General features: G+C 49.7%; 1 protein-coding gene across 1 annotated transcript in view; it reads left to right on the forward strand.

Moving 5' to 3' along the window:
• The first annotated feature begins 3,208 nt into the window (after positions 1-3,208).
• Positions 3,209-14,525, forward strand: part of DHX15 (DEAH-box helicase 15) — a 97,696-nt gene continuing 86,379 nt past the window's right edge. Inside the window, exon 1 of the mRNA XM_069205858.1 lies at positions 3,209-3,481. Coding sequence (XP_069061959.1) covers positions 3,209-3,481 — 273 coding nt within the window. The remainder of the gene's footprint in view (positions 3,482-14,525) is intronic.

Genomic DNA, 14,525 nt, shown 5'->3' on the forward strand with positions numbered 1-14,525 from the left:
TCTCCGGGTCAAACCTCAGCAACCGCAGCTGCCACAGAAACTGCTCCACACCTCCTCTCGATGATACCGTGCCAGCCCTAGACACTTTTTGAAAGTGGGACACCAACTCCCTTAGAATGTCTCTACGCCCCGTGAGGCGCACACCCTCAGTGTTCCTTATGCCAGTATAGGCAGAGCCTCCACCTCCCATTTCAGAATCCTCCCTAGGAGTTTGCCTGACTTGTCACCTTCGCACAAGTCGTGCAACCGCTCCTTATACCCTCTCAAAGTTGTTCTACTTAGTGTGTCCCAACATGCATTCACCTCCTTGTGCAACCTGAGCTCCTCCCGCTTGGCTGCGCTCGATTCGGGCGGGCGCCGCTGTACCTCCCCCAATGTCACCTCTAGGGCAGTAAGGTCCTGCTCCAACTGTCTGTGCACCCCTCCCACCATGCTTATACATTCCCCACGAAGGACGGCCTTAATAGCCTCCCATTCCAAGCTGCAAGATGCAGTTGCGTTCCAATTTAAGTCCAGGTACTGTTTTATGGCGGCACCTACTCGTTCTCAACATCCCTGATCAGTCAACAAGTCCGTGGGCATACGCCAACCTCGAGCCGCACAGGGGACTGTCTCTCCCCACTGTAACTGGAGCCTAACCGGCATGTGAACTGACAAAAACCGACCCAGATGAGTGACATCCAGGACCTGCGAACCGTTGAGGCCACCCAACAGAAATCTGTCCAATCGAGAATAAGTATCATGTGTTCTAGAATGACAAGTGTATTCCTTACCGTTCAGGTGTCGTTCCCTCCAACCATCCCAGAGACCCAAATGCACCATCACATCTCTAAGAGATTGTACCATTAGGGGTTTGGTTCCCAACTTCCGTGGGTAGCGATCCAACCCCCCATTTATCACACAATTATAATCCCCTGTTTAAACCAAGGGCTTATCCAAGCTGTCCCCTAAGATCTCATGTATTCTAGAGTAGAAGACAGAATCATCCGTGTTGGGAGCATATATATTAAGGATCACAATAGGTAGACCATCCAACATGCCCTCTACCAGAACATAGCGACCCTCCACATCCACCTCACTGTACACATGGGTAAAGGGAACCCCGGTGGCCACCCACACAGATACCCCCGTGCATAGGAAGAAATGGAAGACAAAAACATCCATCCCCACCACTTCTTAGTCAAGTTATGTGCTTTCTCATCTGTCATATGAGTCTCCTGAAGACAAGCAATATGAACCTTGTGCCTACGAAGGAACGAGTGCACCCTATAGCGTTTTGTATAACTTTTCAAGCCCCGGACATTCCGAGTCAGCATATTAATAAGACGACCCATGTCAGTAGAAAAGGATGCCCCCCACCCACAGGACACAACCCACTGTGCATCACCCCCCAGGACGACCCAGAGAAGGACAACCTGCACACCCCGCTCCAATACCCACACTGTTGAATAACCTGTAAACATGAAGATAAACATACCGACCCACCCCGGAAATACAGTAAAACAACCAAAATAGACCACACTGTAAGTCCAGTCCATGAATGCTGCTAGGACCGCAGCCTAAACCCTACCCTACCACAACAAATGGCCTACCACAACTGTGGAGTGACCACCCCCGGCATCAAATCACAATATAACCAGTCCCCCCCTGAACCTGAGAACTAAATCACCAATAGCGCCCCGGAGGAGCAGTCCCGTCCCAGACCCACATCATCTCTCCAGGACCGACAACAAACAGCACACAGCAAGAACAACAGTAAGGTCATCTCGGCATCCCTACCCGCCTCCAAGTTCCGCTCCGAAGCTGTGCCCCCATCCGAGTCTGCAGGTACCATGGCCATTGTTCCCTCTCACTGTATCTCAACCCTGTGGCAAGACTCCACCAGCCGCCCTGAACCATGTGATCTCCAGTCCGGGCTTTCTGAGCCAGAGGCCTGTCGAGCTGTGCCTCCAGATTCCTCCGGTCTGCCAGGGGCCACCTTGAACCACATCTGGCCAATGCCACACCACCTCAGGTCACTCAAAAAAGTGTGATTTGCCACCTGACAAAACCTTCAAACGGGCCGGATACAGGAGCATGTATGTGATGTTCATGGCTTGCAGCTTCGCCTTGAACTCCATGAATCCTTTACGAGAGTTATTAGTGTAATCAGGATAAATTGAGATCTTGCAGTTCTGGCATATCGCCTTATCCAACTCCCGTGCTGTGCGCAGGATACAGTTCCGTTCATTATAGTTAAGCAAGCGTGCAATAATGTCCCGAGGAGTGGCACAAGGTCGCGGAGGCCACCCAAGGGCCCAATGAGCACGCTCCACCACAAAAACTCTGAATACTCCTGCCGGCTACAACACGTCCTTGATCCAGTTCTCCACAAAAGATTCCACAGCAGACCCCTCCGCATGCTCCGGAAAGCCCAGCACCCTGACATTGTTCCACCAGGACCTCCCTTCCGCATCCTCCAGTCTCGCCTCCAGCCGTCCCACAGCAGATGTGGTTTGCGCCATTTGCGTCCGCAGTGTCCCCACCTCGGACCGCAGCTCCGCAATGGAACCCTCCAACACTTTCACCTTATCAGACACCTTCCGAAGGTCCGCTCTCAACAGATTGACCTCCACGTGACTGTCTCAATTTTGCCCTCCAGTGCCTCCCAGAAGCCCTGAATGGCCGCAAGTAGCTCCGCTCACGACGGCTCACCAGCACTCAGAGGTGCACCGGCTGCATCTCCACTCATCTCCAAACCAGCTGACCGCTGCGGGAGAGCCACAGGGGTAGTATGCTGTTCCATAGTGTTGCCCTGTGAAGCATCCGTCAGTTTGTGACGCCCCATGTTACTCCACACAGAGCCTAAATGCAACTGGCCGCCTTCCGCAGAGTCCACACAAAGAAGCACCCCAAAATCAGATGTCGCAGTACTCCACTCCTTAAAAATTCAGTGTCCAACCAGGCAGGAAGATCAGATGGCCACCAGTCTCACCAGCAGATGCGAAGCTAACAGGCAACATGCACCAGCAAGGTCAGCGCAGGGACCACAGCACAGTGGAGGCCATGAAGAGTGAAGAAACAGCTAGGTCGTCAAAGAATACCTCCAGGCACTCTCTCAGCGAAACTCGCCGCCCATCAACGCAATTCCGCAAGCTCAGATCCCCAGGATGGCAGCCCGTCACTCCAGGGTCTCAGAGGGACACAGTAGAACTCCTCCCAGCTCGGAATGCCATCCCTGAGCACGCAGCCACCTGAGTCCAGCAGGCTCAATGGCACAACAAGCCTCTCGGCCCACAGGCCAGCCCAGAAGCGAGCCCAGCAAGCAGGCCTCTGGTCTCGGCCCGATCCTGAAGGTGCCGCCACCACCAATACGCCACCCCTCCAGCCGCGGGACCTCCGACCCTCCCGCACTGGCCGCGGGTGCAGCCTCTCGTATACTCGGAGGGGTGTCCACATCTCTCCAGTCCCTCCCACACCACTCAGGGCACTCCCAGAACAGGTAAGGGGCAATGCGGCTCAAACAGCTCCGTCGCGGCCCGGCAGGATCGCGCGGGTGCCGCCTCCGCATCGTTGGACCCTGGAAATGGGCTCCCGAGACGCAGTAGCCCACCACCACAGGATCACAGAAGGATTTCAACGAGGATGGCAGAGCACTAGAAGAGTGTCCCGTCAGCCATGTTCCTTGGCCACGCCCACTAGGTGCATTTAATATGTACCTCTAATTCAGAAAATATTCTGGCCCTCATTATGACATTGGCGATAAATTCCACTTACCACCACGCTGACTGCCGCCAACTTACCGCCGCAGCAGCCGATATCCGTTCACCATATTATTACACACACACGCCAATCCGTCAGTATTCAGCCTCACACACAAATCCGACACATCAAAGGTCAGTGATAAAGTGGCGGTATCAAAACCCACACTGTTACGCCAACAGAACTACGCCCATCACATTATGACCCACGAATCACCACAGCGGACATTCAACAGCGGTAAACCATTGGCGGTACATACCACCGCGGAGAAAATGGACACCCACAGACAACACCACATTGGACAATTCAAACAACACACACCTGACACCCATACACACACCACAACCACACACCCACACCACTATAAAACACACACCCATAGTACCCACAACCCTTTACCATTCCAAACTATTGCCAGCAGAGAGACATCAAGACCACTCAAGCCCCCCACATCACACACCCCAACACATTACCCAACACACCCTCACCTACACACCTCAAACAACACTCATGGAACCACAAAGATACCCCCGTTTCACAGAGGAGGAGCTAAGGGTCATGGTGGAGGACATCATCAGAGTAGAACCACAGCTATTTGGAGCACAGGTGCAGCAGATATCGATGGCTAGGAAGATGGAGCTATGCAGAGAATTGTGGACAAGGTCAACGCTGTGGGACAGCACCCAAGAACTAGGGATGAAATCAGGAAGAGGTGGAACGGCCTACCTGGGAAGGTGGCAGTGGGCACACGGTTCAGGGGACAGTGGCACAGGCCACCAGGGACACTGGGAGGACTGCTGTGTGCCAGGGGGAGGACAGGCCCAGGGAACCGACTCTCTAGAAGGCACTCGCTGAGATCCTGGGAGCCTATCAACATTCCCACGACATGATGGGCCAGATCCTGGACAATGTGCAGGAGGACAGGCGGCAGCAGGAGGGACAGTACCAGGGGATCAGGGAGGACTTGCAGGCCAACAACAACACCCTGATCTCCATAGTTGGGGTGCTGGCAGACATGGCCAATATTATGAGGGAGGCAGCCACACAACAGCGGGCCCTGCCACTAGCCAGACATCTGAACAGCCGTCCACCTCCGCCACCGCTAGTGGGCAGGAGGCCCTGCCACAGGACTCACAGGCCACCAGCACCCCTCCCCCTGCAGAAGGATAACCACCCCGCAAACGTTCCCTGCGATCCAGACAGAAGCCAGAGACACTTGCCAAGACCCCTGCCAGGAAATGAGACTCTCCTGATTGTCACCCTTGTGTCCCACTCTGTCACCCTGTCCACCTTGAACTGCCATTGCTCCCCTTCCTATGTCCCCTTGGACAATGCACCTGTGCTTCAAACAGACTGGAACAATACCCTGGACTTTCCTCCATCATCACCCCATCCCATTGCTCCTCTATAACTTGACAATTCAATAAACACCCTTGGAAAAAAATAGAACTTTGGAGTATGTCATTCATATCAATTATGTATTCAATGTAACAGGTACAAACATTGCAATTCAACTGTACAGATAATAAGCATAGATTAATGCCCTGTAGCTGGCTGCAGTGATCACACCAGGAGTATATGTGAGGTCACCAACATCTGCAAAATGAATTGCCAGATGGAACAGTAAGTGGGCATATAGGTGGGAAATAACAGCATGCCAGTGCCACAGTAATTCAAACAAATGTAATTGAAATGTGAAGTAACACTGTCCTACCTGTGTGTCTGATGGCAGATGTTCTGTTGTCCTCATCCTCTGCCTCCTCATCCTCACTGTCCACAGGGTCCACTGCTGGCACATGGGCATCTCCAGCCTTCTCCTCCTGCAGGAATGGGACATGGCGTCTGAGGGACAGGTTTTGCAACATGCAGCATGCCACCACTATCTGGCAGACCTTCTTGGGTGAGTAGCACAGGGATCCACCAGTCAGATGAAGGCACCGGAACCTAGCCTTCAGGAGGCCAAAGGTCCTTTCAATAATCCTTCTGGTTCACCCATCGGCCTCATTATAACGTTCTTCAGCCCTTGTCCTGGCATTCCACACAGGGTTCAGCAGCCATGAGAGGTTGTGGTAACCTGAGTCACCTGAAATATTGAGGGACAACATTTAGCCACACATTATCCCATATGGCCCACACCATACCCATACACCAACATCTACTGGGTGGGAAACAGGGCTCACCTATTAGCCACACCCGGTGCCTCTGCAGTTGGGCCATCACATTTGGGATGCTTCTATTCCTCAGGACAAAGGCATCATGCACTGACCCAGGATACTTAGCATTGACGTGGGAGATGCACTGGTCCACCAAGGACACCATCTGTACATTCATATAGTGGAAACTCTTACGCTTCTGAACCACTGTTCATTCTGGCGGGGGAAATGCAATATGTGTTCTATCAGTCGCCCAAATTATGTTGTGGATGTGTCCCATTGCATAGAACTCAGCCTTCACTGTGGCCAAATCTTGAACCTGGGGGAAAACAATGTAGCTGCACATGTGTTTAATCAGGGCAGACAACACTCTTGTCAGCACTATTGAGAATATTGTCTGTGACATTCCTGCTGCCAAGCCCACTGCCACTTGGAAAGAACCAGTTTTAGGAAATGGAGCACTGATAGAACTTGCACAAGATGGGGATCCCAGTGGGGTGACAGATAGCAGATATCAGGTCAGGCTCCAATTGGGCACACAACTCTGTGATTGTGGCCCTGTCAAGTCTAGAGGTTAGGATAATATGCCTGTCCTTCATTGTTGCCAAGTCCACCAGGGGTCTGCACACGGGGGTATGTCTCCATCTCCTATTTATCCGCAGCGGTTGCAGTCTAAGGGACAAAAGAGTGAGGAGCCTGTCACAAACTAAACATTGGAGCCACAACAGTACAATGCATGATGTCAATTTGTAATGGGTAAGTGTGATTTGTCCTGTATGTCCAATTGTTAACTGTGACGCAATTACTAGCCAGGGCCTGCCCACCTCCCGCCCCGAAATGGCATCCACCTGTCCTATGTGGAGGGACAGATGGAAGTGAGGTAATTCCACTGACGTTGTGCACCGTTGGGGGAGGCAGTCGGGAACCGCCGTGTATCTCCTCATTGGTTAACATTGTGCCCTATGAGGTTCAGTGGCCAATGGTGATGTACGCCAGCGGTGACGGTATGCACCTCCGGGGACATGACCGCCATTTCCTATCTGATCACTCACTTGCTACCTGACCTTCAACAGGAGAGGACCTACACTGCATGTCCTGAGGTGACCTGTGTCTGGAACCTACCGCCCGTGTGACTGGGGAAAGGGCCCCTGCCTTCACCTCAGCGGAGTTGGAACGACCGGTGGATGTGGTTCTACCCCAGTACGGACTGCTGTATGAGCCTCTAGACCAACAGGTGAGTACATTGTGAGCACAATGCATGTATCCGGGTGGGGAATGTGTGTCAGTGGGTGCCCCTAGGTAAGGCCTGACTTTGCAGAGTAGGTCCCATGGTGGCCAGGGTTCTGAAGTGATAATCCTGCAACCTAGCTTGTAGGCATCCACAACTGGTCCGGGCTGTGTGGGTCCAAGGTGTGCTGCATTTGGCAGTGTGTGCCCCTCCCCATGCCTTGGTGGCTAGCATTATAACTGGTAGTGCAATGCATAGTGCGTAGGGCTGTTCCCTGTGTTTGAGGGTAGTGTGTACACCAACGGTGGTGTTGGTGCAGCCATTGAGCCAGTGTATCCTTTGTCTCTCCCCCCTTTTTGTTTTATCACCGTCCTTATGTGCATTAGCATCATCTGGCGGAGGAGCAGAGGCACCGATGAAGGAGGGAGCTGCATCCCACAGGACCCAGGAGGCAGAGTCCACCGACGGTGAGGGCACCAGTGGGACTGAGGGAGAGGGGAGCACCACGGCAGAGACTGGAGGGGACAGTTCAGACACAAATACCTATTCTGATGGAAGCTCCCTGGTGGTGTCGGACACTTGTTTGCGCACCCCAGCTACAGGTACAGCACCACCCCTGTACCAGCATCGCCCTCCCAGCAGCCCCTCAGCGAGTTGCCCGTGCCCGCTCACCCAGGAGGGTGGGCATCTCTTTCGCCCCAGGCACCTCAGGCTCTGCCACAGTTAGCCCTGCTGCCCTGAGTGAGGAGGCTAATGACCTCCTGAGATCCATCTCTGTAGGGCAGTCAACCATTGTGAATGCTTCCACTTCCCAATGCCATTCCCCTCAACCCCAACCTATCCCAAGCACACAGGCAGGCAAGCATGCACAAAAGACAAAAAACACACAAGAGTGGCACAGGCAAACACAAGCATCACACATCATCCCACAGGCACTCACACAAGCACCATCAAGATGCAGACATACCAACATCCACAATTTCCATTGTGTCCCCCTCCTCCCTTCTAGTTCCGTCTACACTCACACCTGCATGCACTACATCCTCATCCACTACCATCATCACCACCACACCTAGCAGAACACACACCTCCACAACAGCCATGCACATGTCCCTTGTGTCCTCTCCCACTGTGTCTGTCCCCCCCTCCCAAGGTACACAAACGGAAAGCACTCAGACACCCAACAGCCATCCACCTCACAACAACATCCAGCCCATGCACCTGCACCCAAACTCAACAGACAGACACCTCCTACAACCACTCCCTCTTCCTCCACTCTCAAATCTTCTCCCTCTTCCCGCACCAATGTCCCTAAGAAGTTTTTCCTCTCCACCATTGACCTCTTCCTTCCCCCGCCCCGTCCTTCATGTCTGGCCAGGGTGGCAAAAACCCAGGCAAGCACTTCAGCCAACCAGTCCACGGGCCCAGTAGTCTCCACACCCACTCGTGGTGGGAAAGGATCCAGGGCACGTCCAGAGGTTGAAGAAGACTGCACCAGGCAGCCTCAAGGAAAAGGGAGTCTGCCCCAGCTGCGGGCCAGAAGACCAAGGAGCCAGCCCCAGCTGCTGCCAGGAAGAGCAAGGAGCCAACCCCAGCTGTTGCCAGGAAGGGCAAGGAGCCAGCCCCAACTGCTGCCAGGAAGGGCAAGGAGCCAGCCCCAACTGCTGCCAGGAAGGGCAAGGAGCCAGCCCCAGCTGCTGCCAAGAAGGTCAAGGAGCCAGCCCCAACTGCTGCCAGGAAGGGTAAGGAGCCAGCACCAGCAGGTAGGAAGGACACAGGGCCTGGTGCAGGGACTCAGACAGAGCGCCCACCACCAACCATGGTTGTGCAGCCGTCTGAGGCTGCAGGGGATGGGCTGGAGCCTCCCCCCAGCAGCGGCTGCAGCAGCTCCACTACCACCACTGAGCAGCCGTCACGGCTAGCAGATGGTATGTAGTCCTGTGTCCATGGGCTGCTGTGCTGCCTGCCCCCTGTAAATCCAGTGGGTATGACACCCACCTGAGAGACTGTGACATTGCACTCTCCAGGATCAAGAGCACAGGGCACGAGGCTCCCTCCAGAACCAGTGGGTAACACACCCACCAACTCCAAACTCCCCAGGATCAAGAGCACATGGCACGATGGCCCTTCCAGAACCAGTGGGTAACACACCCACCAACCCCAAACTCCCCAGGATCAAGAGCACATGGCATGATGCCCCTTCCAGAACCAGTGGACAAGTCACCCACTTGAGAGACTGTGCCCTTGCACTCCCCAGGACAGAGCAATGGGCATGTTGCCCCCTCTGGAGCATGTAGGCACGTCCCCCACTTGAGAGACTGTGGCCTTGTACTTCCCAGGATCAAGCACAGGGCATGTTGCCCCCTCCAGAACCAGTGGGCAAGTCACCCACCTGAGTGACTGTGGCCTTGCACTACCCAGGACAGAACAATGGGCATGTTGCCCCCTCCAGAGCCACGTTCCTCATCGCCCCTGAAGTACCTGCCTGTTTTCCAACAGTGTTTTCTCCGTGTTGCTACAGGTGACAGGTGGGGCCTTGGACTTTGGCCTGTGGCCCTATGGTCCACGCACAATGAGGACTGGGCAGTGTCCCTTGAACTGTACATATGTTTATAACAGTTACATTGCATTTTCTTATTTCTACTGTGCTGATCTTATTACACTCACTTTAGCACATTCCTGTTGTCCTTGCATTATTCATCAGGGGTACGGGGTAAATATGTTTTATTACTGCAGCTGTATGTGTGTATGCTGTTGGGGGCAGGGGGGTGTTGCATGTGTGTGTCACTCTCTTTTTCCTCCCCCCCTCCCCTGTGTGCTAGGCGGCTGTACTCACAGTGGTCGTCTTCACCGTCCTTGGTGTTCGTGGTGGAACAGGATGTAGACAATCATAGGGAATATTTGCAGCTCGGGCTCCATGGCAGCGTGGTTGTTCCCTGTGTTTCCAAAGCTGAGTCCTTTCCCTTTCCCTTCTGTGCAGTGTTTCTGCCAGGCTTTTGATGTCGTTGGTACCGCCCCGGAAAAGGTGGCGGTTTCCAGTGTCTTAATACGGTGGGCCGAACATTGACTTCCGTCTGGCTGTAGGCAGCTACCTCCGTGGTGCCTGTTGTTTTCGCCCTGGCAGTCAGTGTGGAAAAGTGGCTGTCTATCTGAGTTCTCACCGCCATGGTCATAATTTGGCAGTACTTACCGCCAGCCTGTTGGCGCTATTACCTCCACTTTATCACCGACCGCCAGGGTTGTAATGAGGGCCTTAATTTTTGAAAATTTGTGTCTTTACTTGTGTATGTTGGATTTTTGTTTGGTCTTGTTTTACTCAGATAAATAATTACTATTTTTCTAAACTGGTGTGGAGTCCTTTTGTAGAGTTTTCACTGTGTTACTGTGTGTGTATATGAATACTTTACACATTGCCTCTGAGTCAGACTGCTCATGTCAAGCTACCAAGGAGCTTATTCCCTTACCCTGACTAGAGTGAGGGTCCATTCTTGGGCAGGTTGCAACCTACTGCCAACCAGAGACCCCATTTCTTACACACTTCTTCTCCAACAGCTAGGATCCTGTTGGGACTAGGTCAATTTGAATCTTGGGGGGAAACCACTTGGACCATGGAGGTGGTGTAATGGAATCTATGGCAAATTGGGTTTGTCAGTTACTGGTGGGATCCACTTGGAACCTTCATCTCTGCTACCAGATCTGTCAGGGCACCCCCCCCCCCTTCTTAAATGATTGTGCCAACAGCACGCCAATGGCTAAGACCAGGAGTGGTGTAGTGCTGATACAGACTTTGGTGCTCCTGATTGGACCTCCCAAAAATACATTTAGAACAAGTCTGATATATTCAGGACTGAAACATTTTCAAAAAGAATGGCAGACACGTTGTATACTTTTGAAAATGTATATAAGGAATTGTTAGGCAAATTACATATGATAAGCCACCAATATGCTTAGCGATAAAGCAGATAATTCATAAGTATGGAGCATTTAGTAAAGTTTTATATGGAATCTGGCATAGACTTGCCTTGTCAAGATGGGAAATGGGGTGTTCGTGGTATAGAGAAAAGCAGATTCTTTATTAGGACATTAGACATTGGCTTTCATATATCTCTACACCAGTGCATTGTTCTAAGTGTTTGCACCAATGAAAAATAAGCAAGAAGAAACATTTTGCTATAGAATACATTCAAAGAATCTCTCACAGTAGTGTTACATTGGACTTAGTTGCTCTCACAGTTTATTCAAGCAAGCTAGTTCATATGTTGTACAAGTAATAGCCTGAGACAGTTGGGATGTCCTTGGTTAGGTACAGTGTAATGGAAAGCCTCTGCAAACTCTCTTCTTTTATTAGTGTAAAGCCTGCAAATCCTTACTTAGACCATGGAAACAACAATGCAAGTCATCATGTGGTGTATTACAACAGTGACTGAAAATGGAGGACAGTGTAAACATAACTTGTTAGAGTAAACTCAATTAATATAGAAAGGAATAAGAATTTCAAGGTTTAGAACCTGTTTTTAATGTTCTCAACATGTGAATATGTTGATTCACTACTGATTTTGTCCATTATCTCCTTCTACATCTCATTGACCAGGACATCCTACTTAGGATCCATAAACTTCTACTTTTTTCCCTTACTGGGACCATGATGGAAAAGTTGGGGAGGTTTTGACTTGTGATGGCTGAGTGATAGCGGAGAATGGCAGTGGATTCTCTTTGGCTTGTTTCAAGGTGTTTAGTCTGCACCAAACAAATTTCTTCGCACTCCTTCTTAAGAAAGAGTTGTCGATGTAATTTTGGGGAGTCCTAAGGTCCTTTTTTGTGTAACTCTGGCTATTTCTGTTCTCTAGGGATTTGTTTCCATACACATCATGTCTTGACCGACTGGATCCTTCAACCTCGCCAGGCCACAAGGGACCCACACATTGCCACCGACACCACCCCAGCTCCCCTGCAACCAGACAGAACCAACGCCTCACCTCCACCTGCCTCATCTCCCCGGACGCCGTAAGGGACTGATGATGCACGACACCTCATCTCCCTGACTCTGTGCAACATCTTTGTTTCTTCGTTTTCAAAAGATACTGTATCTGGGGTCCGTGCGACTCGGTGACTGGTGCCTGTGGCATTGTACTATTGGAAACAACTCCTTCAACGACGCCGTGATAGCCCTAGTTGGAGCTTTTGTGTTTCTAAGTGCTTTAGTGGGATTTATTCTTTAAAAATTAATAACTCTGTTTCTGTACAGTGGATTTTCATGGTTTCAACCTTATTTTATTCAGATAAATATTATCTATTTTTCTAAAACTGTGTGGTATAATTTTGTGGTGTTTTCACTACGTTACTGTATGAGTTATTGCACAAATACTTTACACATTGTCTTCTATGTTAAGCCTGCCTGCTCTGTGCCAAGCTACCAGAGGGTGAGCACATTATAATTTGGGTTGTGTTGAGACTTACTCTATGTCGTGCTATTTGTATTTAACCACCAGCTCCATCTTGACTACTAACTACATTTTGTGCTTAGCTTTACACACTGTCAGGTATTTTTCCGCCCACAGCTTGTGCAATGTGTTTTCGCTCTTTCTCACTGAAGGGTGGGTACATAACATGGAAGAGTGAAGAGCACTGATGTTAAGATGACCCAGGGGGAGAATGTTTATGGTAAGGCAGGGAACAGCTCGATCTTGGAAAAACACTGTGAGAGTTAGGCAGTCTCACATATTCTTCTTTCCAACACTGACCTGGTGCGGCCAGCGTTTGAACAACATACCCGACGGGAAGGGTGGTTTCTAGAATTCTTCTCTCCATCTTGTTTAAAGTATATAAGGAAAGGAACCTTGACAAATGGGTTAGAAGGAACTCATTTCAGAGGAGGGACGCCTTGCTCGCAATCTCATTGTGAGTAGTTCTCTCTTTTTCCGGTTGTCTGGGTTCCATGGCTTGAAGCTGGCAAAGAGATGATGTCAATGTCGAGCCCATGGTGATGTATTTTTAATTCTTATTCTTAGCTTTACAGTTGTGCATGAATATATAGTCACTATATATATATATAGTACAGGGAAAGAAAAATGTGAACATTTATGTCAAATGCAGTGACACAAGTGCACTGCTGAAAATAATCACAGCAGTAGAAAAATAATGATCATAGACACAAAGAAATTCCACTACTTTATATATATATATATATATATATATATATATATATATATATATGTATATATATATATATATATATATATATGCACTTACTTAGGGAGGGGTCGTTTCTAGAATTCTCCTCTCCAGCTTGTTAAAGTATATAAGGGAAGGAAGCTTGACAACCGGGTTAGAAGGAACTCATTTCTGAGGAGGGATGCCTTGCTCGAAATCCCATTGTGGGTAGTTCTCTCTTTTTCCCGTCATCTGGGTTCCACTGCTTGAAGCTGGCAAAGAGATGATGTCAATGTTGAGCCCCATGGCTTCTTATTTTTAGCTTTGCTTTGTGCATGAATACATAGTCAGTATATAAATAGTGTATTTTCTTGATTTGTTTCTATGATCATTATTATTCTACTACTGTGATTATTTTCAGAAGTGCACTTGCGTTGCTGCATTTGACATAAACGTTCACATTATTCTTTCCCTGTACGAACCAACTTTGAGAAGTGCCTTAATAAATCTATTACTCTGACTAAGAGTGCTACATTCTTGGCATTCCTTTTATTTTGTCTCCTCTCGGTTTGAAGCAGGCAAAACTCTTTGGCGTAGTCGGAAATAGTGGGAAAGGTTGAAAAGTGTAAGATTTAAAAGGGAAATATTTTTGGCAAGAAGTAAAAAGCAGCTTCACAAACCAATTCTAAAATTGCATGTGAGATTCCAGGGTTGATCAAAGAACCTTATCATTTCTTGGGGAACGAGTGGTCCTGCTTGTCGGGGCTTTCAGAGTGTTGGGATGAATGTCTTTATGTTGCCGGACCAAAAAATGTTCTTATGTGTTTAGAAAAGGTACCTTTTGAGCGAAGGGTGATTTATCTATTTTAGGTCGGAGACAGTGGATACTGCTCTATGCCTATAGAAAAATGCATGAGAAATGCAAGCACTTAGAACAGGAGAACCAGCAATTAGAAAGGCAGTTAGTTGAAACTAAAAATACTGTAACTGTGCTGTCCTATCAGACTAAGCTATTGCGAGATAAGGTTGATATCAGTCTGTCGCAGAAAGGGCAGCTGTCAAATTTGCTCAGAACAGATTTCATAAATGTAGAGGTAAAATAAATCAAAAGAAAGTTCATTTAGCAATTGCCAAAGGAGGATTAGATTGGAATGCGGACGAAAGGGACATTAATATTTGCAATAGTACTAACTTTTCAAATTCTAATGAAAAAGAGGTTAAAAAAGGTGAGGGTCAGTTTGACTCAGACGAGC

Source organism: Pleurodeles waltl, chromosome 1_2, assembly GCF_031143425.1.
Source record: "Pleurodeles waltl isolate 20211129_DDA chromosome 1_2, aPleWal1.hap1.20221129, whole genome shotgun sequence".
Classification (NCBI taxonomy): Eukaryota; Metazoa; Chordata; class Amphibia; order Caudata; family Salamandridae; genus Pleurodeles; species Pleurodeles waltl.